The sequence below is a fragment of the Rhinoraja longicauda genome, chromosome 2 (genome assembly GCF_053455715.1).
Source record: "Rhinoraja longicauda isolate Sanriku21f chromosome 2, sRhiLon1.1, whole genome shotgun sequence".
NCBI classification, from domain to species: Eukaryota; Metazoa; Chordata; class Chondrichthyes; order Rajiformes; family Arhynchobatidae; genus Rhinoraja; species Rhinoraja longicauda.
Window position 1 is genome coordinate 22,481,147 of NC_135954.1, and position 25,436 is coordinate 22,506,582.

The following is a 25,436-nucleotide window of genomic DNA, read 5'->3' on the forward strand; positions in this document are numbered from 1 at the left end:
ACCTCACATTTATCTATATTATACTGCCACGCATCTGCCCACTCACTCAACCTGTCCAGGTCACCCTGTAACCTCCTAACATCCTCTTCACAGTTTACACTGCCACCCAGCTTTGTGTCATCCGCAAACTTGTTAGTGTTGCTTCTAATTCCCTCTTCCAAATAATTAATATATATGGTAAACAGTTGCGGCCCCAACACCGAGCCTTGCAGCACTCCACTCGCCACTGCCTACCATTCTGAAAAGGACCCGTTTACTCCTACTCTTTGCAATGGTAAAGAAGGCATACAACATGCTTGCCTCATTGGTTGGGGTGTTGAGTATAAATGTCATCTTGCAATTGTCTGAAGAAGGGTATCGACTCGAAACATCGCACATTCCTTCTCTCCAGAGATGCTGCCTGTTCCCCCTGGTAGTGGGATTGTGAGGGGCTACCTGATAGAAATTCATAACATTATGAGAGACGTAGATAGGGTAGATAATTAGTCTTCATGAGATCATGTGATAGGTGCAGAATTAGGCCTTTCGGCTCATCAAGTCTACTCCGTCATTCAATCGTGGCTGATCTATCTCTCCCTCCTAACCCCATTCTCCTGGAATGTAACTAATCGCACTTCCCCTAAGGTGGAATTGTAAAGTATTGGAGGGCGTAGCTCTAGAGGGGAAAGGTTTAAATAAGATGTTCAAGGTATTTTTTTTAATGCAGAGTGGTAGGTGCCTGAAATGTGCTGCTAGAGGTGGTGGAAGCAGATATGATAGGAAAGTTTAAGGGGCCTTTAGACAGACACATGATCAGCAGGGAATGGAGGAACACAGACCATGTGCAGACAGATACACAGTTTAAATTGGCATCATGGTTGGAACAGACATTGTGGGCCAAATGGCTTGTTCCTATACTGTACTGTCTTATGTCTTTAGAATAGGAGGAGGTTTAGCAGTGCTACAGAATATGTTTTTGGTGATTTATGGCTATGATCATGACCATGATTTTGTTTTTCCTGAATTTGTCTCAACATTTGATTTCCGTCGAAAGTTCTGAAATAAAACTCCTACATAAATATCTAATTGATATACCCTGAGAAAGGAAAGGAAACAACTAACCATCCGTATTTTCCAACCATAAAAATAATGAAAAGTATAGAAGATAAGAAATCTTCCAGTTCTTTACTTTGCTCTTGAAGATTCCTGCAGTCCTCAAAAGGAACTTTCCCTCTGGATTGGTATTCTTTCCACAAACGCTGTCTCAGAAAATATTCTGCGTTGTCATTTTCTTTCCACCTATTCTAATTTGTAATGGTATGTATGTGGAATAACCAGGAAATCATTCCTACAGATGTTTCTTTGAGAAATGTGCAATTGCTTTCATTTTTGAAGGCTGTTTTTGCAATAAGTGAATGGTTCCTGTAAGATTGCCATGAGCTTTGTGATCTCTCAGTCTTAATTCAACCACAAAAAGTAGTCTCTGTCCTGCCCACTCCCCTGACATCAGTCTGAAGAAGGGTCTCGACCCGAAACGTCACCCATTCCTTCTCTCCAGAGATGCTGCCTGTCCCGCTGAGTTACTCCTGCATTTTGTGTCTACCTTCCACAAAAAGTACATACTGTACTATTTTTTTATTTTTTTTTCCTAAATATATTTTGAGCCGTATCTCTAGATGTTGACCATTGTCAAGCTGACTCAGTAGTAATCAAACTGAAATTCTTTATCTGATGGATCACAATCTTATAAGCTGGAAAGAGTGCAGAGAAGATTTATAAGGATGTTGCCAGGACTCTGGGGGGCCTGGACTGGAGGGAGAGGTTTTGGCAAGCTATGTCTTTATTCCTTGGACAGCAGGAAGCTTAGGGGTGATCTTATACAGGTGTACAAAATCATGAGAGGAATAGATCAGGTAAATGCATGGAGTCATGAACTAAGTCTTCCAGTGTGGAAACTTGCCCTCACCGTCCAACATGTCCCACCTGCCCGCATTTGGTCCATATCCCTCCAAACCTGTCCTATCCATGTATAGGAAAAATCTTTCCTGGTCTTTTGCCCAGAAAAGGGGAATTGAGAACCAGAAGACATGGGTTTAAGATGAGGGGGGGGAAATTTAATGGGAACTGGAGGGAAGGTCCCGATGCAAAATGTCACCTGGCCGTTCCCTCCGCTGAGTTACTGCAACACATTGAGTTTCGTAACTAGGTTAATTCCCGGAATGGCGGGACTGTCGTATGTTGAAAGGCTGGAGCGATTGGGCTTGTATACACTGGAATTTAGAAGGATGAGGGGGGATCTTATTGAAACATATAAGATAATTAGGGGATTGGACACATTAGAGGCAGGAAACATGTTCCCAATGTTGGGGGAGTCCAGAACAAGGGGCCACAGTTTAAGAATAAGGGGTAGGCCATTTAGAACGGAGATGAGGAAGAACTTTTTCAGTCAGAGAGTGGTGAAGGTGTGGAATTCTCTGCCTCAGAAGGCAGTGGAGGCCAGTTCGTTGGATGCTTTCAAGAGAGAGCTGGATAGAGCTCTTAAGGATAGCGGAGTGAGGGGGTATGGGGAGAAGGCAGGAACGGGGTACTGATTGAGAGTGATCAGCCATGATCGCATTGAATGGCGGTGCTGGCTCGAAGGGCTGAATGGCCTACTCCTGCACCTATGGTCTATTGTCTATTGTCTATTGTAAGATTCCAGCATCTGCAATTCCTTGTGTCTCTATTGATGTATATTTTGTTGAGAAGCATTTGAATTCTCCATAGGTTAAATGGCTTGTAATCAAATTTAGGCAGAATTTGTTTAACTTTATGTATAATGCATAAAATAATTATGGATAATGAAGGGCTGGTCCCCAAGTTAAAGTTTTAAACTGGGCAAGGTCAACATTGATGTTACTGGACAGAAACTTGCAAAACTCGATTAAAGTCATTTGTTTCCGGGCAAAAAGATGTCCAGAAAATGGGATACTTTTAAAAGTGCGATGATAAGAGCTGAGGTCATGCAAGTGAGTGTGAAAGGCAAGTCAGGCAGGTGTAAGGGATCTGTGATGATGAAAGATATTTGGGCACTGCTCAGGAAAAATAAACTGTCGGTCAGGTGCAGGCAGCTGGGTCCATCTGAAATTCCCATCTGGAGCACCTGGGAGTGTGGTCTGTGCATTTTAATTCACTCAACATTGTGTCTCTTGATACCCTCAATATCCCAGAAACTCCCAAAAAGGTAAATATTGCCCTTCATGTTGACCCTTTTCGTTGACTTAACCCATGGAAGAAAGAGGAAAGAGATATTTTCCTTTGCTTTGGCACCTTGGGTATGATGTGGTGCGTTCTGAACCTATTGTCAGTTGAGCTTATAGGACTTGGTATTACAATCCCTACTGTAATCGGCACCTTCTTAATTTCTTGAGTGGGGGTGGGGGTGAAGACTTCATTGGGGTCATCAGGTGGGCACCCTCCTTCCTTGGTGTTTCGTTGATAGGCCCACGACACCTCCAGAGGGCTCAACGGCGATACCTGGCGTCCCAGGAGCGCTCCCCTCCGTTTTTACCCCTGTTGCTGGTCATTTTGCAGCCCAGTTGGAGTCTTTCCTCTTCAGCCACAGCTTCGCTCGGCAGCCTCTGACAGCGACCTGACGGCTTGCAGAAAGGCCTGTCTTCGGACTCCCATTCCCTTCAGGAGTCTGGTTGTTGACATGGCTACAAATCCTCTACAACCAACCTCTACAGTGATATAGGTTCAGTACTCACTATAAGCTTATTGATTATGTGCACATATATTAAATTCTATGTGGGGTAATTCCAGTATTTGTTCGTATCTCAGAAAACTGCTGCAGACGGGAAGAGACAGGAAGTGATTGTGTTGGACTCAAAGAGGAGCAATGCCATTAACATTGGAATGACCGTATTACCTCCTCCAAGAACAATCAAGACTGCAATTCTTAACTTTGATGAATATGCCTTGAACAAGGAAGGAATAGAGGTAAGAATGTGTTTGTTAATTCAACTGTACATTTCTATGCAATAAATTAAGATTGAAATATTTGACACGTTGGGTCAATCTAGCAATCTGTTACAGTTTTATGTTAAATGTCATGGTTACCTTTTAAACCAAGTGATGTAATACCACGGTTGCATTAAAGCTGGTGTAAAACCCTGGGACAAATTGGAGAATCTTGGCCACACAAGGCCGTGGAGGCCAATTCACTGGATGTTTTCGAGAGTTAGATATAGCTCTTAGGGCTAACGGAATCAAGGGATATGGGGAAAAAGCAGGAACGGGTTATTGATCTTTAGATGATCAGCCATGGTCATATTGAATGGTGATGCTGGCTCAAAAGGCTGAATGGACTACTCCTACACCTATTTTCTATGTTTCTAAACAGGGTCTTAATTTCTACCACATTCTCCGCATTTCAGTCTTGCTACATGTTGGGGGAAAAGTTCAAAGCTGTAGATAACCAGGTGGAATCCTATGCCATTATTGGACACAGATGCAGGTGGACTTTTGTGTTTGATTCACCACCTGACGACAATGCAGATGGGTCTTCACCAGAAACACAGCAGTAGTTCACCCAGATAGCTCAGCTTCATCTTCTCAAGGGCTATCAGCAAAGAGCAAGAGATGTTGACCTTGCCAGTGATACCCACGTCTTACTAATGACCAGAACTATACTGTGTTCAATTTAGCAATATATTGCAAAGAGAGGAAGTGGTACCAAACATCAGCATTGTTTTACTAATATCCAATATTCCATTATTATTATTATAATTGAAGTGCACGAGCAAAGTTGGCTACGGTGGGAATGTAAGGAATACTGGTGGAGGATGTGAGTGCTGAGAGATGGTGTTTATGTTCTAATGTAGGCAGGAATCTTGGCTTTTATTTGCTGTTTTTGGCATTTTGGACTTGACTGCAAATCTAAGTGTGAATCACAGTGTAACTGATCAAGAGGCTTTCCCCCTCCAACCATAATTCATCAAGTTAACGTCTGACAGTCACAGCTCCATTTGTGCTGAAAGAGTTATCTTCATGTTTCGATATTAACTTTCCGGTCCCTTCACCTTATCTCAAGCAGCCGTTGCAGTCCACAGGAGGAAAATAAATCCTTGTGTAAGACGGCAGCTGGGTTTGCCTGGAAAAATTCTCTCGGCAAGAATTCTGTTGTTAGCTGCTTGTGTAGGAAAATAACTGCAGATGCTGGTACAAATCGAAGGTATCACAAAATGCTGGAGTAACTCAGCAGGTCAGGCAGTATCTCAGGAGAGTAGGAATGGGTGACGTTTCCTGTTGTTAGCTGCTTAGTTTATTGTCAAAAGGGATCAGACAAACACTATATTGATGTAGCTGTAAGTCTCACAAACTAACAACCTAGTCAAATGTTTCAAGTTTTCCCGCAGCCAAAGCGAGAAAGAGAATTTGCAGGGATTTGTGCCCATCCCAACTCTAATCCATTTGGCTCCATAATGATGATGTCTGATCTTAATGTCATAGAGTTATATGGTATGAAAGCAGGCCCTTCAGCCCACTGTGTCTGTGCCGACCATCTAGCACTCATTTGCATGAATTCTCTTTTTATTCTCCCCACATTCCCATCAACTCCCCTCAGATGTTATCACCCACCCACTAGGGATAATTTGGTACCATCCTTTGATCTATCAACCTGCTGATCACTGGGATGTGGGAGGAAACCAGAGTACCCAGGGAAACCCATCTTATCTCAGATAGAACATACAGTCTCCACACAGACACTACCGGAGGTCAGGATTGAACCTGGCCGCTTGAGCTGTGAAGCAGCACCTCGACCATCTGTGCCATTCTGTCAGCCTAATGTTTTGATTAGTTGATGGTGACAATCAGTAAGAAAAGATAATCTTTTTTTTAATTTTAAAAGTGATTGTGAGTTTAAAAAATAGTTAGCAAACAAAATTAATCATAGGATTAACTTTCCTCTGTACTGCTGGCTGTCTTGTAAAGCAGTTTACAAAGAGCGGATTTATTATTTTGTTGCTCCTACTGCACAGGTCCAAGCTTCCAAGGGAAGCACACTTCACAAAGTGAATGTGCTTTGATCCCCTCTGCCTGCAGATACATCATTTTGCAAAGGCAACAGATTTCCACATCCCTATAACCCTTCCTCCTTCCTTTGCCAGTTAAATGTGTAAATACATGGCAACTGTGTCATCCTGTGGGATATAATCTTGTTCATTTCATTCCAATGCCCCCTTGTGACTGCCCAAACAGATTTAATAAAGAGCCTTCTAAAAAGAGCAAAGTTTAGATCCAGCATGAAAACAGCCCCTTCAGCCCAACTTGCCCATACCAACCAACAAGCCCCATCTACACTAGTCCCTCCTAACTCTGTTTGACCCATATCCCTATAAACCTATCCTATCCATGTACCTGTCTAAATATTTCTTAAACGTTGTGATAGTACCTGCCAACCTGTCGCTTAATGCATTCATTGTACTAAGTCACCACAGCTTAATGGGGATCTTGGTCAACATGAACAAGTTGGGCCAAAAGGCCTGAGTGACTCTATCAACTGGTTGCAATTGTCTCTAACTTTACCCTTTTAATAGACCATCCAAGAAAAGCTAAAATACTTATGAAAGATTTTTAGGAATGTTCTTAACTATTAGAAACAAAACAAAAAGAAAATCACAACAGATGCTGGAAATCAAGAACAGATGCTAGATCACTGGAAACGCATGCCCTGTGAGTCAGCATCTGTGGATAAAGAAACATAGTTAATACCTATGATGTATCTCCTCGAACTCTCAATTAGTATATCTGGGTCATGGGCTCCAGGAAATCAGCATGGAGTTCCACAGTGAACTCCTTAATTTCAAAACCTACCCATGTGATATTTATTAATGGGTTTTCATCTTGGTAATATCCTTTCACTCTTACCCCTTTCACCCATGCTTTGGTGATTGACAGAGTTTGTAAAAAAAGGCAAGTTGTTGAACCTGAAAAAGGGCTATGTGGGGAGGAAATACTTTAAAATATTATAGAAAAAATTAAATTAAAAATATAGAAGAGCAATTGAAAATGAAAAACTGCTCTTTGGTCCATTCAGATGTTATTCAGTGATTTTACTTTAATCTTTCATTCTGCATTGAACTGGCTTGAAGTTTGGATGACCAGTACCAATTATCACATGAGATGGGACACATCACTGCTCATCAATCCAAGTCCTGTGGAGCTCAAATCCATGTGCCGGACGGAGCTGAAGATGCTGGTTTACACCAAAGATAGACACTAATTCCTGGAGTAACTCAGCGGGGCAGGCAGCATCTCTGGAGAGAGGGAATGGGTGACGTTTTGGATCGAGACTGAAGGGTCTCGACCCGAAGTATCACCCATCCCTATTCTCCAAAGATGCTGCCTGTCCCGCTGAGTTACTCCAGTATATTGTGTCTATCTTTGAGCTCAAATTCATTCAGTTTTCCCATCCACTCACCATCATAACGATTGAGAGGAAATTAAAGCAAGTGCAGTGGAATTAATGTTTCAATTTCCTTCTGGGCTTTACTCTTCTGTATTACAAAAATATAAAACTTCTACTTGTACAAAATCTTGCGTAACTTCAGGATGATTCAAAATATGTTACAACTGAAGTGACAGTTTTATTGTGGGAAATGCAGCAGCCAATTTTCAGCCAATAAAATCTTTTTTTTTGATAAATGAGCACCAGGAGACTGAGGGACAAATTTGGTCGGAACTCAGTGGGATGGCTTCTGCTACTGCTCTTTGACATCGTATCATGGAAACCTCTCAGGCAGTCCCTCCAGATTAAAGATAATCTGTTTCCATGAGGGGCTTGTAGACTCTGCCGCAGGTGGGACATAGATTGTGTAGAAGGTAGTGCATGCCTTTCAGTGATTGCACTAGACGTCAGTGTATGCTAAGGCTCTAAGTGCAATTTCCCTAACGATCTTTTACATTAGTGGGCGGAATGGTGGCACAGTGGTGCAGCAGGAGAGTTGCTGCCTTACAGCACCAGGGACTCGGGCTCGATCCCAAATGAGTGTTGTCTGTACGGAGTTTGTACATTTTCCCCCTGACTGCGAGGGATTTTCTCCGAGATCTTCGGTTTCCTCCCACACTCCACGCAGGCGTACCGGTTTGTAGGTTAGTTGGCTTGGTATAAACGTAAATTGTCCCTCGTGTGTGTAGGATAGTGCTAGTGTACAGGGTTCACTGGTCAGTGTTGACTCGGTGGGCCGAAGGGCCTGTTTCCTAAACTAGTTCACTAATATTAAAATGCTCTCGAGAGGCAGTTTAAATATTTCATCTAAATAATGTCAACTCCCTTGGTACTGCAAAAGACCATCAACTTGAATTGGATGGTTAAAACTCGAGATTAGATTTGAACCCTCAGCCTCCTGAGTTGGAAAAGACTGACAAAGGGAATATTGAAACTGAGAAAAGGCCACTGGTACATTTGTCTCTGGGTCTGTTTGAAATGTAACTCCCATTGTGCCTTCTGATTACATTTTGAATGTTTTTTAATTTTGTCTTTACTGTCCTGAGCAGATTTTTCCAAAAATTGCATCTTAGGTGAAACCCTTCTTTATTACAAAATGTTAGCAGTGTAGATTGAAAGATTTTGAGCAATATAATCTATTTTAAGAGGAATCGAAAGGGTTCAAAGAAGGGCAGCATTTAAAATTTTAAAGCATCGTTTATTAATTTTGTTAATAACTTTCTCTCCTTTTGAAATCCCAGGTTTGGCATGTTCAATATAAACTGATCACCAATTATCCAAAACTTTTACATATCAGCAATGTTGTTAAATGTGGCATTTAAAACCCAGCCACATATTACATTTAAGTTAGGCTGAGTTTTATTATTGTCAAGTGAAACACAACTACAAAAGGTAATGAGGAGAAAGATTCCACAGTGCTAAATACGGTCTCTCAGGATTGTAGAAAAAGTTCCAGACTTTTCCCGAGTCAGAGACTTTTCCGGACAGTTCCAGAGAAAAAAAGTCCAATGTCCGCAATGAGGTAGGTTGTAGAATCGGGACTGTACACGAGTCTATGGAAGGACCGATTAAAAACTTGTGATCAATCTTATATCAGGAGATGTGAGGGATCAAATAATTAGGAGCTGAAAGTACAAACTTGCTCTGATGAACAGCAATTCATCTCTTAACCTGTACTGTTGGAGACCCACATCAAGCGGGAAGATCACACTCACTCAGTTAAAAAAATGCACCTTCCTGCAAATTTTGTCAAGTAAACGTCTGTCGTAAATTTTATTTTAGAAAATCTTGACCATGATTCCTACTGAAGAAGAAAAACAGAAGATCCAAGAGGCCCAGCTGCTGAATCCTGACATTCCTTTGGGTTCCGCAGAACAGTTTCTTCTAACCTTGTCTTCCATTAGTGAACTCTCAGCGAGACTACAGCTCTGGGCCTTCAAACTTGACCATGAAACGGTGGAGAAGGTAATTCAAACCTAGAAAAAAATGGTCTAAGATATGTGGTGGATTTATTTTTTTTAAAACATTAATTTTACAGAGTTCAGCTGAGTTGTTAAATAAATTAAGTCCACTGGAGACCTTTCTGCTTATAATGGTTGTCAGTATCAAATGTTAATGAAAAATATAGGATTTAAATTTGCATGCTTCACTCATTTGCATGTTTGTTGATGGCTGAAAATATTCATTGTTGAAGGCATATTTTACATATTGTGTTAATAATGCAACTCAAAGTAGTTTAAACGTGTGGGCTTCAGCGTACAAATGTAATTATAGAAAATTATAATTGCCCAAAAATTAAGAACTGTGACAATGTTAAGTTAATAAACTGCATGGATTTGGAAAATAGTTTTCAATCCAGATTCTTGGTCATTTAGAAACGGGGAATTGCAAAATATAACAAGCAACACATAACAAGCTAAAGAACACTAACAACATACATTTTAACACATACTATTAAAACACAAAGAAGGAAGGGACAGACAGACTATTAGCGATGCAGCCATTGCTGGCGCCACCCGGTGGTGTAGTATTATCGCTGAACGTGCAATAATCAGACTGGGTTAACGGGTCAGGCAGCATCTCTGGAGAACGTGGATAGGTGACGTTTTGGGTCGAGTCCCGATATGAAACGTATCTGATCTATGTTTTCCAGTGATGCTGCCTGTGCCATTGAGTTACTCCAGCACTTTGTGTCTTGCTTTATCATTTATCTTGGGTGAACAGCAGAACTAGTCAGGAATATTTATGGTGTGCATGCCATGAATTTTCACATCAAATTTCATTTCTCCATCTGCTTTTTTCAATAAGCATCCATTTTTTAATTGTTGTTGGTGTATTATATGCAACTTCTCTGACTCCAGGATGTCAATGCTACATTAACTTTATGGTGTGAGTGTAAAATATATTGTTCAATAAATGGTGCGCTCTGACCTCGAAGATGTGACATATCCTTGTTCTGGTTACAGGAAATTGCAGAGCCTCTACAGGATTTGAAAGAAGGAATGGACCAGTTAGAGCAAAATAAAACTTTAAGATACATCCTGGGTACATTGCTGGCAATAGGGAACTTCTTAAATGCATCAAATGTGAGTCTAAGTCTCTACTACTTCCAGTTTTCTCATTGTTTATGTGAAATAAATCTGTTTTTAAAATCATGCGAGAATACTTTTGAGATGTCCTAAACTGATGCAAGATGATCTTGTCACACAGCACAAGGAGGACATGTTCAGGCTCCTGGCTTAAGCTATGCATTGTATTCTCTCTCCCCATAGACTGGACTCTTTCCCTGATTTTAAATATTAGTATAATTCCCATTGAAAGGTATTGCTTGGATTTTACTGGGAGGGATGAACAAAGCCTGTCATGCTTTGAATCTGTACTTTGTACAGACTCTGTACAGAGTTTCGTAAGGTAGTTGTTCTTGACCAAACAGCACCACATCCATGCAGGAGATTTTTTTAAAATTTAGATTTAGAGATACAGCACGGAAACAGGCCCTTCGGCCCACCGAGTCCGCGCCGCCCAGTGATCCCCACACATTAACACTATCCTACACACACTAGGGACAATTTTTACATTTTACCCAGTCAATTAACCTACATACCTGAACGTCTTTGGAGTGTGGGAGGAAACCGGAGATCTCAGAGAAAACCCACGCAGGTCACGGGGAGAACGTGCAAACTCCGTACAGACGGCGCCCGTAGTCAGGATCGAACCTGAGTCTCCGGCGCTGCATTCGCTGTAAGGCAGCAACTCTACCGCTGCGCCACCGTGCTGAGACCTTTACAAACGGGAAAAGGATCTGTGCATTTTTCAATATACGAGTAGGAATGCATCTTGAAGAACTGATTGTACCGTGAAGTATGACTTTTGGTACATTGTTGAACAAGCCACTGCTATTAATTATAAGCTGATTGCCGTCAAGTCAAGTTTATTTGTCACATACATATACAAGATGTGCAGTGAAATGAAAGTGACAACGCCTGCGGATTGTGCTAAACTACAAAACAGAATAGAAAAAAAAAATTTTAACACAAAAAATAAATTAATACAGTAAATTAAATTAGTCCCTGGTGATGTGAGAGTGAACAGTCCTGATGGCCTGTGGGAAGATACTCCGTCTCATCCTCTCTGTTTTCACAGCGTGACAGTGGAGGCGTTTGCCTGACCGTTGCAGCTGGAACAGTCTGTTGCTGGGGTGGTAGGGGTCCCCCATAATGTTGCTGGCTCTGGATCTGCACCTCCTGATGTATAGGTCCTGCAGGGGGGCGAGTGTAGTTCCCATAGTGCGTTCAGCTGAACGCACTACTCTCTGCAGAGCCTTCCTGTCGTGGGTAGAGCTGTTCCCAAACCAGATTGAGATGTTTCCGGACAAGATGCTTTCTACAGCCCCAGAGTAGAAGCACTGAAGGATCCTCAGAGAGACTCTAAATTTCCTCTACTGTCTGAGGTGGTAAAGGCGCTGCCTTGCCTTACTCACCAGTGCGGCAATGTGTGTTGTCCATGTCAGATCCTCTGTGATGTGGACTCCCAGGTATTTAAAGCTGCTCACCCTATCCACAGTAATCCCATTTAACTCCAGTGGCGTGTATGTTCTCGGATGTTGAGCCCTTCTAAAGTCTACAATCAGCTCCTTAGTGTTTGTGACATTGTTAAGTAAAGATTGTTCTGTTGGTAGCTCTGCCTCTAATATTAACCACCATTTATGGACCACCAAAGAGCCCACAGAGCTACATGCATCCATTTAACCAGTTAGACTGAAAAATATAGATGTGCAGTACAGAGTCTTAATTAGAACATGGTAGTTGGACTTGTGAATTTGATGTTAAATCAGATCAATGTGCAAGATGAAAATTGATTATGAGAAAGGACTGGCAGATTAGGTTACATGCCCACTGGTCATTAACATCGGAAAAAAAATCCACTTTTATCTTCATTGGCACATAAGTTGCTTGGTAACTTTTGAAATTCATTAAAATGCATTAACCAAAACACAAAGACTACAGAGAACATGCACGTTAGATTTATCAGATTACGACAATGAATGAAAATCATAATATTAAAGAGAAAGTAAGATAGTGGGACTGTTTCTATCATGCTGCAAAATAAATTTATTCAAGATTTGTTCACAAAAAATGTAAATCATTTAAAATAGTTAAATAGTGAAACACTATTTCCTCAAGGTAATGATATATCTTTTATTTATCTTTCCATCAATGAGAATTTGCAGACAAAAGGGTAATACCTGATTGTGGAAGAAATCTACCTTCAGTATATGCCCTTGTGGAAAGGTAATCTTTTGTCCTTGCCTAGCCTGACTTATTCATAGCTGCAGACCCATATGTGGTTGACTCTTAATAGTCCACTGAAAGGCTCAATAGATCAATCAGCTCAGCAGCATTTAGAGAGTGGCAATAAATGCTGGCCATGCTGGTAATGTCCACACCCAATAAACAAATCTTATGTTCTTAATTAATTTTAAATAAAACTAGAATAAAAGAACACAGAAGGCCATTTGTGCTGAAAGCAACTGTGTAAAAAGGTTAACATTGGTATTCAACTAATTGTCCTCTTCTGCTCCTTGCATAGATCTATAAAGTTTGCAATTTTAAGTTTATCTCCAATTTCCTTTTAAAAGTTACAATTTAATCTGTTTCACTATTAAGTCGCACAGTTCAGATCATAAATCACTATCAATTTTTTTTAAAGTCTCACCTTTGGTTCTTCCATCAATTATTTAAAATCTGTTTCCTAGTTACCAACTCTCCTGCCAGTGGAAACTATTTCTCCATGTTTATTCTGTCAAAGCTGATCATAATTTTAGTCACCTCTACTAAATCTCTTTTTAACCTTTGCATACCAACTGAGAGCAATCACAGTATCTGTATTCTTCCCACAAAGCCAAAGTCCCACATTCCTACATCGTTCTCGTAAATCTCTGTACCCTTGCTGAGACCTGGACTTTCGGAGCGCAACTGTTTGGCAAGGAGGGCCAAATTGACCATTCAAAATACTATTGAGGATTATTCCAGTGAACAGGGAAGTTTCAAATTTCCTAAATGATTCCGTCGCTCCATCTGCAGCCCACTGTTGGAAGTAGAGTGGGAGAATACCAAATCCATCCCGTTTTTCAGCAGCTTTGCTGCGAAATTTGGGTGCTACATTACTATATTCCTTATTGCCTCTGGGCGGGGGGGGGGGGGGGGGGGGGGAGAGGGGCAGATTTCAGAGCATTTCATTTAAAATTAATATACTGTAGTTATATTTAAATATATTGGGTATTTTTCCTTTTAAATTACTTTAAAAATAATATTTGTCAATTTTGAAAATCATTAGAACCCACGCATCTCATTTGTAAACATGCGAAAAGGACAATGGAATTCACTGTAGTTGTATTTTAATATATTGGGGTTTTCTCCTGATGTTCAAATTATTTATAATATTCAATTTTAAATAATTTGAACATCAGGAGAAAACCCCAATATATTTAAATACAACTACAGTGAATTCCTTTGTCCTTTTCGCATGTTTACAAATGTCAGTGGCATTCACAGATGTTCAAATAATTTAGTTTCATTGATTGGCTTTAATAGGGCTTCCCTCAATATGGTGTCTTTACCATAGCATTTATCATTTAGTTTATTGTCATATTTAGCGTGTCACGGTGAAAAGCTTATTTGTTGCATGCCTTCCAGTTAGTAGAAAGACCACACATGATTACAATCAAGCTGTCCACAGTGTACAGATACAGGATAAAGGGAATAACATTAAGGGCACAATAAAGTCCAATAATGTCCGATTAAAGATAGTTTGAGGGTCTCCATTGAGGTAAATGTTAAGTCAGGACTGCTCGCTAGTTGCTGATAGGATGGTTCCATTGCCTGATAATGGTCTGGGCTACGTCCAGAATTCTGTGCAATTTCCTGCGGTCATGGATGGAGCTTTCTACGGCTGTAGAAGTTTGTGAGAGTTGTTGGGGACATGCCAAGCTTTCTAAGCCTTCCAAGGAAGTAGAGGCGATGGTGTGTGCTTCCTTGGCCATTGCCAAGGGACTGGACTGGTGTATTGGAATTCATATTTTATAAAAGTTGCTGTCAATCATGTTGGGGCAGTCTCCCTTCAGAATGTGTTGCAGGTAAATGCAGCAATGGGAGTAATGAGTGTGGACGACTCATTGCTCACCAAAGTGTGCACGGGACCTATGTGATGCATCGGAGATTTAGATTTGGGCAAAAATACAATGACTGCTATTAAACCAAGTGTTCCAGCTGCAACCTAACCTAATAGTGGATTAGCACTACTTATTTTGTATTCTGGGCTTATTCACAAAATGCTGGAGTAACTCAGCAGGTCAGGCAGCATCTCAGGAGAGAAGGAATGGGCAACGTTTCGAGTCGAGACCCTTCCTGAGACTGATGTCAGGGGGGCGGGACAAAGGAAGGATATAGGTGGAGGCAGGAAGACAGTGGGAGATCTGGGAAGGGAAAGGGGAAGAGAGGGACAGAGGAACTATCTAAAGTTGGAGAAGTCAATGTTCATACCACTGGGCTGCAAGCTGCTATTTACGTACCAAAGGAAATCTTAACACTTTGTCTTGACATTAATCTAGCAAATCAAGATTTTAAATAAGTACTTAAACCTTTGACAGAGCGTCATATAAAAACTAGAACACTTGCATTTTATATAATAGAGACTAAAATATAATACTTTTATTGTAAAATAAAGAAACAAATGTTATTTTATGATCAGTTAGATTTAGTAAAAACTCCGTCGTTGTTCAGAAAACTAAGTTCAGGATTTGGAGCTGTTTTATTGCAGCAAGGAAATTAAGCATCTGGCCGAGTTTGCAGTTACAGATCACTGATTTCTGAAGATTTTGTTGGAGAAATTTGAAAAACACAATTCCCCGTGGAGGAGCTGGGAACTGGTCTCAGCAGCTTCTGCATTTCCGTATTTAGCTCCATGTACATCTGCCAGAAGTTACTGTTGTATTTGCAATTTTGCGGTAGCAAATGCTTCCCATCTTTAAAGCCGCCTAAATCTAAGCCTATGAAAATAACAAATAAACATAAGATGTGCAGGAAGGAACTGCAGACGATGGTTTAAGCCGTAGATAGACACATAAAGCTGAAGTAACTCAGCGGATCAGATTGAAGAAGAGTCTCAACCCGAAACATCACCTATTCCTTTTTTCTCCAGAGAAGCTGTCTGACCCACTGAGTTACTCCAAATAAACATTAGATGCTGGTTATCTGAAAAATAAACAGAAAATGCTGGAAACATGCACAAGTCAAGATGCTGTAGGAAGAGACACAGAGTAAAAATTCCAGTTGAAGACCTTTCATCAGAACTCAATCTAGGCCTATGATATCATCATATCATATCATATCATATATATACAGCCGGAAACAGGCCTTTTCGGCCCACCAAGTCCGTGCCGCCCAGCGATCCCCGTACATTAACACTATCCTACACCCACTAGGGACAATTTTTACATTTACCCAGCCAATTAACCTACATACCTGTACATCTTTGGAGTGTGGGAGGAAACCGAAGATCTCGGAGAAAACCCACGCAGGTCACGGGGAGAACGTACAAACTCCTTACAGTGCAGCACCCGTAGTCAGGATCGAACCTGAGTCTCCGGCGCTGCATTCGCTGTAAAGCAGCAACTCTACCGCTGCGCTACCGTGATAGATAACAATGAAAGGCTAAGATTACATTCCAGCAGTTGAAATGCTAACATTTCCAAATATTATGTACCTATTTAAAACCTTGATTTCTTGGATTAATGTCAAGACATATTATTATGGTACTTTTGGCTTTGAAAAACATTTGTTAGGTTGCAGAGAGAAGCACTTAGCTAAGGTACCTCTGGTTTTGTAAAAATCTTCTGTAGAATTGGGATTACAACCAGAGAGAAACACTTAACTAAGGAACTAAAAGATGTTACATCAACAACTCACTATCCAAGGAAATGTTTCTGGCCATTAAGTATAATGCCATTTAAAAACACTTAGCAAATCAAACAACATCTGTGGAGGAAGAAACTTTGGAGGTGAACATTTCAGGTACACAACATTTTGTCAGAACTGCAATACATGTCAGATTTGATATTTGTAATTAACTGTGAACCCAAAAAAATGGGCAGAAAACAAATGAGGTCTATGAGGTCTTATGAGGTCTTAAGAAGCATCTGGGAAGGATTAAATGAGATGATGGTTGATTGTGCAAGTGAAACAGGTGGTAATGGAAATGTGTAAAACAAACATGCAAATGGAATGGGTAAAAATAGAAGTGCAAATGGGAATGTGTAAAAATAGAAGTGCAAATGATTACGGGTGAATCTGAGAGTTGGAGAAAAACATGCAAAATTGAGCAAAACAGGAAGAGTTTTAGTGGCCCAGTACTGCTTACGAGAAACAGGAGTCCCCCTAACCTAGGCCACGGTGAATACCTTTAGGGGAAGAGTGCATAAGGCCAGAGTTACGCATGGAAGTGGAATGATGAATTAAGGAGACCGAAGCCAAAGTGTTGTATTCCTCAAGAAAACAAATGACTTGAGAAGATAACTGATGGATGATGGAGGATTGGAATAGGTTAACATCAAGAAATAATTCCTGAGACACAGAGTGAGGGAAAGGTAAGTGTGTTTTAAATGGGTTCCCACTGGACCTGGCAGAAATTGTCGACGATAAACCTTCAAAGCAGAGCCTGTGGGTGAAAGGTGAGTGAGATGTAATGGTGTTCAAATTAATATTAATGTGGGGAAGGTGAAGGGAAAACCGCAAACCAAGTCTTTAGAGCTCAGTAAAAGGAATCTTAAACAGAATGGGAAAATACACTGAACTGTTAATTCATTAATATGCATACCAAATATCAAATGAAGTGCAATTCCCTGAGTGTAGTTAACAAACTCTGATGAATAATTAAAGCTGCAAGTAAAACAGCTGGTGAATTCATCAAGTATACAAAAGTAGTATATAAAAACGAAGTTAACAGCGATTTTCTGTTTCTTTTGCAATTCCAGAAAGAACAAAGGGCGTAAGCTAATGAAGATTTTATTTTCTCCATTACAATTTCATTTAATGTGACTTGTTACCAAATGCCAGCAAAATGATTGTTGACTAACAAAAAAAAGCAAAATGTAATTGTTGGAAGCACATTAAATATTGATTGAATTATTGTGCTCATCACCACCTGTTGACCATAGAAACAAGGAACTGCAGATTCTGGTTTGCAAAAAAAGACACAGAGTAACTCAGCGGGTCAGGAACCATTGCCGGAGAACATGGATAGGTGACATTTTGGGTTGGAAGCTTTCTAAGTGGAATATGAGGTGCTGTTCCTCCAGTTTGCGTGTGGCCTTGGTTGGCCAAGGCATACTAGATCTCCCTGTTGCTAACAGTTTTAACTTGTCTTCCCATACCTATGCTGACCTTAATATCCTGTCCATTGTCAAAGTGAGGCCACCCGCAACTGGAGGAACAGCATCTTTTATATTCCGCTTGTGTTGGTTACAACCCAACGGGATGAACATTAAATTCTCCATTTTTAGGTAACTAACCAACCCACATCCTCCCCCCCACTTCCTGTTTCCTCCCTCTTCCCAATCCTCCGTCTGGACTAGCACCTATATCTCCCCTCCCTCTCCCTTCCCATCTACATTCTTTCTTCTAGCTCCACAATTCACAACTCTTCAATCCTCTTGTCTCACACCTTATCTTTTCATCTCTGGCTCGTGTCTGGCAATCTGCCTATCAAAACCCCCTCACCCCCCATCTTTTCGCCAGGCTTTAGCCTGCCCCTCCTCTCTTCCAGCCTTCTTCCCACCTCCGCACAATTAGTCTGAGGAAGGATCCCGGCTTGAAACATAGTCGATCCATATTCTCCGGAGATGCTGTTTGTCCCACTGAATCACGCCAGCACTTTGTGTCACCACTTGTTGACTAACTTTGAAGAGACTGAACAGTTTTATCCGAAGCCGCTAAACAAAAGGCTGTCAAAATGTCTGCTTACACGCTAATTCCAAGTTTTAAAAGTCAGTCGTGTCTGAAATAAGAAAAGACAGAGATCTGCCTATCAATGGTGACATAGATCTGACACAATGCAGAATGCAGTGGGCTTCAGTCTTTTGGTTCATTTTTAAATTAACTTCTCCAATAAGCAGGAGGTATGACTTTAAATGCAACAGCAGCTAATAATGACTCCTTTCTTATTTTATGAAGGTTTGATTTTGGCCCATGATCTAAGAGGCAATCATGTAGAGATATTAGGAACTTGTTCAGATTTGGCTTCTTCCATTGCAAATATTTTGCTGTAGTCAGGAGGTCATGAGTATATAATTGTCATATCCACCAGAAACGGAACAATGAAATTCCTACATCTTGCAGCTTTACAGGCACATTTACACAACACCACAAATAAATATACAATAATGCATTATCAGCAAGAATGAGTAACCAGACCGGAATAGTGCAAACCAAAGTACACAATACAATACAATACAATACAATACAATATATCTTTATTGTCATTGTACAGGGGTACAACGAGATTGGGAATGCACCTCCCATACGATGCAATAAATTAATTAGCTAGTCAGTATTTAAACAACCCAATGAAACAAATTGGAACAGTTTTAAAACAGAATAAAGTGCAAGTAGATCTGTGCCGGTTCACTGTGCGATGTGACCATCCGGCTCAGCAGGACCGGTTCATAGCAGCTATGGCCGTGGGGATGAAGCTGTTCCTGAGTCTGGAGGTGTGGGCGTAGAAGGCCTTGCATCGTCTGCCCGATGGTAGAAGTTCGAACAGACTGTTGCAGGGGTGTGAAGAGTCTTTGTGGATGCTGGTGGCTTTTCTGAGGCATCGTGTGTTGTAGATGCCCTCCAAGGCTGGTAGCTGTGTTCCGATGGTCCTCTGAGCGTTGATTTATTCCAGCATTTTATGTCTGCACTCAGTGCAACCTGTGCAAATTCCATAGAAGTTTGCTGCTGAAGAAGGGTTGTAGGTAGGGTTGTGCAGGGTGGTTCACAATTTTGGTGGGAAGAAGCTGGACGTAACAGTTTTCAGGCTCTTGTACTTCTCTCCTGATGGTAGGTAGTATGGGCCAAAAGCAGGCATGTAGGATTAATGTAGATGGGACATGTTGGTCGGTGTGGGCAAAGGGCCTGTTTCCATGCTGTATCACTCTATGACTCTAGTAGCGAGATGAAAGTGTGGCCAGGGTGGTGTATGTCATTGATATTAGCTGCCGCCTTGAGGCTGCGCTTTCTGTAGATTCCTTTGATGGTGGGGAGGTCATTACCCGTGATGGACTGAGCAATATCCACCACTTTTTGCGGAGTCCCTCTTTCTTCTGCGGTCGAGTTTCCAAGTTAGGCCATGAAGGAACCTGTCTGTGTATTCTCTACAGTACATCTGTCGAGGTTCAATAGAAATTTTGACATTTGGCAAAATATGATTTTATTTTTCTCCAGCAATGAGCATTTATTTACACAAACTTTTCTTAGAGTCATAGAGTTATACGGCATGGAAATGGGCTCTTAGGCCCGACTTGCCCACACCGGCCAACACCCCAGCTACACTAATCCCACCTGCCTGTGTTTGGCTCATATCTCTCTAAACCTGTCCTATCCTTGTACCTGCCTAAATGTTTCTTGAACGTTGCAATAGTACCTGACTCAACTACCTCCTCTGGCAGCCCGTTCCATGCACCCACCAGCCTTTGTGTGAAAAAGTTACCCCATAGATTTCAATTAAATCTTTTCCCCTTTAACTTAAACCTCTGTCCTCTGGTCCTCGATTAATTCACAAACCGTAACTCCATCTACCCCTCCCTCGCCCAACTCATTGTCTTTTCTTTTGTCTGTTTTAATTTGTAAGCAAATGTGAAGAATATAGTTTTATATTTGTAGTAAGCACATTACTTAAATCCAATAGAAGTTGACTGCTGTTCAGTCAGGCATTTTGGGGTTCATGGCAGCCCGATTGTGATCCTTTGCATAGCTGGAACTCTGCCAAACTGCTATTTGGACTCACTAGATGGTGAGCTGGAACAGGATCATGAGGGATATATCATCTCTGTTGTATAATTCAGAAGATAGTCTTCGGTGGCAAGCACCCATATCACTGCTCATACTTTATCTTGGATGAATTTTATTTTAAAACCCTTGACAGGAATGCTATGAGTAAGATCAACGTTGATTCCAAACCACATCTTCACCAGCTCAATTAGGACTGCACTCTTGCACCATTTGCTGCAGAACCTCCCGAATGTTCAAGTGGTCTCAGGCACAATTATCAGCTGCAAAGTTCTGTTTTTGGAAGCAAAAGAATGTTTTCTTAAAGTATTTGATATATTTTTCTACCCTTTTCTTGTAGGCCAAAGGGTTCGAGCTGGGGTACTTGGAGAAAGTTCCAGAGGTGAAGGACACGGTACATAAGCAATCTCTTCTTCATCACATTGCAACCATCGTGGTGGAAAAATTTCCAGATAGTTCAGACCTGTACTCTGAGATTGGGGCCATCACAAGGTCAGCCAAGGTATGTCAGCAAAAAAAAAATTCTGTCTGTCTATTAACCAGATGGTGCAGCTGTATTTTCCAGTCAGAGCAGAAGGCAACAAAATATTGTTCTGCCTCTTACTTGAGACTTTTTCAAGTTGAGCAGGTTGGGGTATTTTGGAAGCTATGGGGATCAACCAACTTCACCCAGGGTTTCATTTGGTAATGTTGCTGGAAAGCTCGGACGTAAATATTTTTTTTAGATTGTGGAGAATACGAAGACTTCATACACTAGTCATAAAATGGAGAAGGCGGTAAAGTAGCATGTGGAATCCAGCCTGGAGGTTATGCAATGCTATAATAAAAACTGCTCTTACTGCGATGCTCCCAGTGCAGCAGAGAATACAACGCCAGCAACTTAGCGTCATTAAGAATCAGAGTAAAGGTTGGCCACATGGGTGCTCAAACCTGCTCATGACTGACCTTCCAAAGCAAGGACCTTTCAATGTCGCTGAGTCAGCTTTTCAACTTTATCCCTTGTATTTGCATCTCAAGATTGTGATCTGTCTGAGCAACAACAAGAAATAACAAGTATCGAGCAAAAAATTAGTTCTCAAACACCATTCATCAAACTGTATTCTTGAAGAAAATATAGTAGTCAGTTTGTGCATCGAAATCCAGTAAATTTTAATCAAGCTTGGAATCAAGGCTACTGAACATGGATAGAAAGCACATGGTATTAGAGGTAGGGTACTGACGTGGATAGAAAATTGGTTGACAGACAGAAAGCAAAGAGTGGGGATAAATGGGTCCCCTTCAGAATGGCAGGCAGTGACTAGTGGGGTACCGCAAGGCTCGGTGCTGGGACCGCAGCTATTTACAGTATACATTAATGACTTGAATGAAGGGATTAAAAGTACCATTAGCAAATTTGCAGATGATACAAAGGTGGGTGGTAGTGTAAACTGTGAGGAAGATGCTATGAGGTTGCAGGGTGACTTGGACAGGTTGTGTGAGTGGGCGGATGCATGGCAGATGTAGTTTAATGTGGATAAGTGTGAGGTTATCCACTTTGGTGGTAAGAATAGGAAGGCAGAGTATTATCTGAATGGTGTCAAGTTAGGAACAGGGGACGTACAACGAGATCTGGGTGTCCTAGTGCATCAGTCACTGAAAGGAAGCATGCAGGTACAGCAGGCAGTGAAGAAATGGCGGGACTGTCGTATGTTGAAAGGCTGGAGCAATTAGGCTTGTATACACTGGAATTTAGAAGGATGAGGGGGGATCTTATTGAAACATATAAGATAATTAGGGGATTGGACACATTAGAGGCAGGAAACATGTTCCCAATGTTGGGGGAGTCCAGAACAAGGGGCCACAATTTAAGAATAAGGGGTAGGCCATTTAGAACGGAGATGAGGAAGAACTTTTTCAGTCAGAGAGTGGTGAAGGTGTGGAATTCTCTGCCTCAGAAGGCAGTGGAGGCCAGTTCGTTGGATGCTTTCAAGAGAGAGCTGGATAGAGCTCTTAAGGATAGCGGAGTGAGGGGGTATGGGGAGAAGGCAGGAACGGGGTACTGATTGAGAGTGATCAGCCATGATCGCATTGAATGGCGGTGCTGGCTCGAAGGGCTGAATGGCCTACTCCTGCACCTATTGTCTATTGTCTATTGTCTATTGAAAGCCAATGGAATGTTGGCCTTCATAACAAGAGGAGTTGAGTATAGGAGCAAAGAGGTCCTTCTGCAGTTGTACAGGGCCCTAGTGTGACCACACCTGGAGTACTGTGTGCAGTTTTGGTCTCCAAATTTGAGGAAGGATATTCTTGCTATTGGGGGCGTGCAGCGTAGGTTTACTAGGTTAATTCCCGGAATGGCGGGACTGTCGTATGTTGAAAGACTGGAGCGACTAGGCTTGTATACACTGGAATTTAGAAGGATGATAGTAGATCTTATCGAAACGTATAAGATTATTAAGGGGTTGGACACTTTAGAGGCAAGAAACATGTTCCCAATGTTGGGGGAGTCCAGAACAAGGGGCCACAGTTTAAGAATAAGGGGTAGGCCATTTAGAACAGAGATGAGGAAAAACTTTTTCAGTCAGAGAGTTGTGAATCTGTGGAATTCTCTGCCTCAGAAGGCATTGGAGGCCAATTCTCTTAATGCATTCAAGAAAGAGCTAGATAGAGCTCTTAAGGATAGGGGAGTCAGGGGGTATGGGGAGAAGGCAGGAACGGGGTACTGATTGAGAATGATCAGCCATGATCACAATGAATGGCGGTGCTGGCTCGAAGGGCCGAATGGCCTCCTCCTGCACCTATTGTCTATTGAACGTAACCCTATGCATAGCCAGAGCTCCCACAGACTCCCTTTCTTGCTAGAATCACTAGATGATGAGATCCCATAAGCAACAATGTGAATGTAAGATTTCTTCCCCAGGTGACATAGTTACATGGATGGAAAGGTCTTGGAGAGATGTGAGGCAAATGTAGGTGAAGGGACTGGTTCAGGTTGTCATGTATGAGTTGGTCGTGTTCCTTGCTGTATGACTCTAAAGGATAAATAAGTATCATGGACGCTAGGAAAAAGCTAGTCTGTTCGTCATTTGGACCACTGGATCTATTGTGCCCGCAGATAGGGTGCCTGTTCGATATTGGATCTGAAAGATGACTACTGTGGATGCTGCTACTCCCTCTCCTTAGTACTCTACCGAAATGTCATATATATGCGTTTCAGCGGTAGGGTTTGAAACTAGTTTTCTGCTGTATGAGTGGCCTTTGAGTGTTGACTGAAGAGGTAAAAGGATTTGCTGAGTGTTACAAATCCACATTACGGCTTACCTATCAACATGAAAATAATATAACGAGGATGGCATCTTGGGCCATCCGAAGGTAGCTTCCAGCTTTACTAACAACTTGGTATTAGGTACCTAGCACCATGAGGGGTAAAGTTGCTTTAACAGATTTAAGTTGACTGCCATGCTGACACGGTAAGGCCAGCAGCATAATCAAGAATTATGCCGGACCCTGACCACTCCCTCTCCTCCCCACTCCCATCGGGCAAAAGATATCGAAGTGTGAAAACGCACAGCTAGAGATTCAGGGACAGTTTCTTCCCAGCTGTTATCAGGCAACTGAACCATCCTACCACAACTAGAGAGCAGTCCTGAACTACAATCGACCTCATTGGTGACCCTTGGACTATCTTTGATCAGACTTTACTGACTTTATCTTGCATGAAACGTTATTCCCTTATCATGTATCTGTATACTGTGAATGGCTTGATTTGTAATCATGTATTGTCTTTCCGCTGACTGGTTAGCACACAACAAAAGCTTTTCACTGTACCTCAGTGCGTGTGACAATAAACTAAGCTAAACTAAACTATTGTTAATGTAGTCCTTCACACTACCAGACTCTCCTTTTGCTTTGAATCAGCTCCTCTCTCCCTGGCCTTGGAATCATCTCATGCATTGTTTAAACAAAAAACAGATTGGAAAAGTGCAAATGAATGTTAAAGCTGCGTGCAACATTAAAGAAAAAAGTTTAATTTTCCTTGACAATGAGATCATTTCTCTAAAACTTGGCAGGCTAATTTCTGTTTTTTTTAAAAGTCACATATTTAATTTATTTGCATCTCTGAGAAAGACCTTGCCATAAAGCCAAAGAAATGACAGTAATGTGTTAACAGGGTACAACGCTGTATAATCTTTCAACTGCCAGACAGCCTGGTGTGGATTGCTTTAATTACCATGCAATATAACGTATGACTCACTAACCCAAATTCATTCCTGTGTGTAAATGTTCTAAGTGACCTTGAGCCAGTCTTCCAATATTGCATTTCATTTTAAGACGGGAGGTAAATGACAATATCACAAAGCACTTCTTTTTTTCTTCAGCTCTCGCTCTTCGGCTGCACAGAATGTCTGTTCCCTCACTCCATTCATTTTCCCCATATCCTTAAAGTACCCAGGCAAATATTAAATTGAATGACCAGCAGCGAGTGAATCTGCTGACCTAATCAACCGAGGTCTAGCCAGTAGTGGCAGCAGGATGTTTTACAATGCCGTTGTCAGCCACATAAAGGACAGGTTTACAGTTCAGTGGCCTGTTGGGATCTGTGCCCCTGCAAGCCTCTTCCTCACTGAATTAACGATCTTCACCATTAATCAAACATGCCAAACCATTGGGAACTGACTGTCAAATTAATTGCTCCATTGAGTATTGGAGCGTCTTGGGAACCCTCCGGTCCTTTAATCTGTAAATGTTAAATATTTTACTAACTGAAAATTAGTTGGATAAAAAATATTGTTAATTGCCTGCGTTTAATGTTAAATGCATCAAATGGTTTCGACTTTTCAATGTGGTTTACCACTGATATAATCGTGACCTTGAACATTTTAAGGTAATATATCCTCTTCATAATACACATAAACATGGAATGGGCCCATACATTGTGT

The 25,436-nt window shown here is 41.4% G+C and overlaps 1 protein-coding gene across 9 annotated transcripts in view; it reads left to right on the top strand.

Moving 5' to 3' along the window:
* Window positions 1-25,436, top strand: part of fhod3b (formin homology 2 domain containing 3b) — a 561,621-nt gene that overhangs the window by 501,728 nt on the left and 34,457 nt on the right. For all 9 annotated transcript variants that reach the window (XR_013548492.1, XR_013548493.1, XM_078415815.1 and 6 more), the window contains 4 exons: window positions 3,802-3,960; window positions 9,254-9,436; window positions 10,438-10,557; window positions 20,858-21,019. Coding sequence is in view for 7 of the 9 variants with exons in the window: in XM_078415815.1 (XP_078271941.1) it covers window positions 3,802-3,960; window positions 9,254-9,436; window positions 10,438-10,557; window positions 20,858-21,019 (624 nt within the window). In the remaining 2 variants the exon portion in view is untranslated. The remainder of the gene's footprint in view (window positions 1-3,801; window positions 3,961-9,253; window positions 9,437-10,437; window positions 10,558-20,857; window positions 21,020-25,436) is intronic.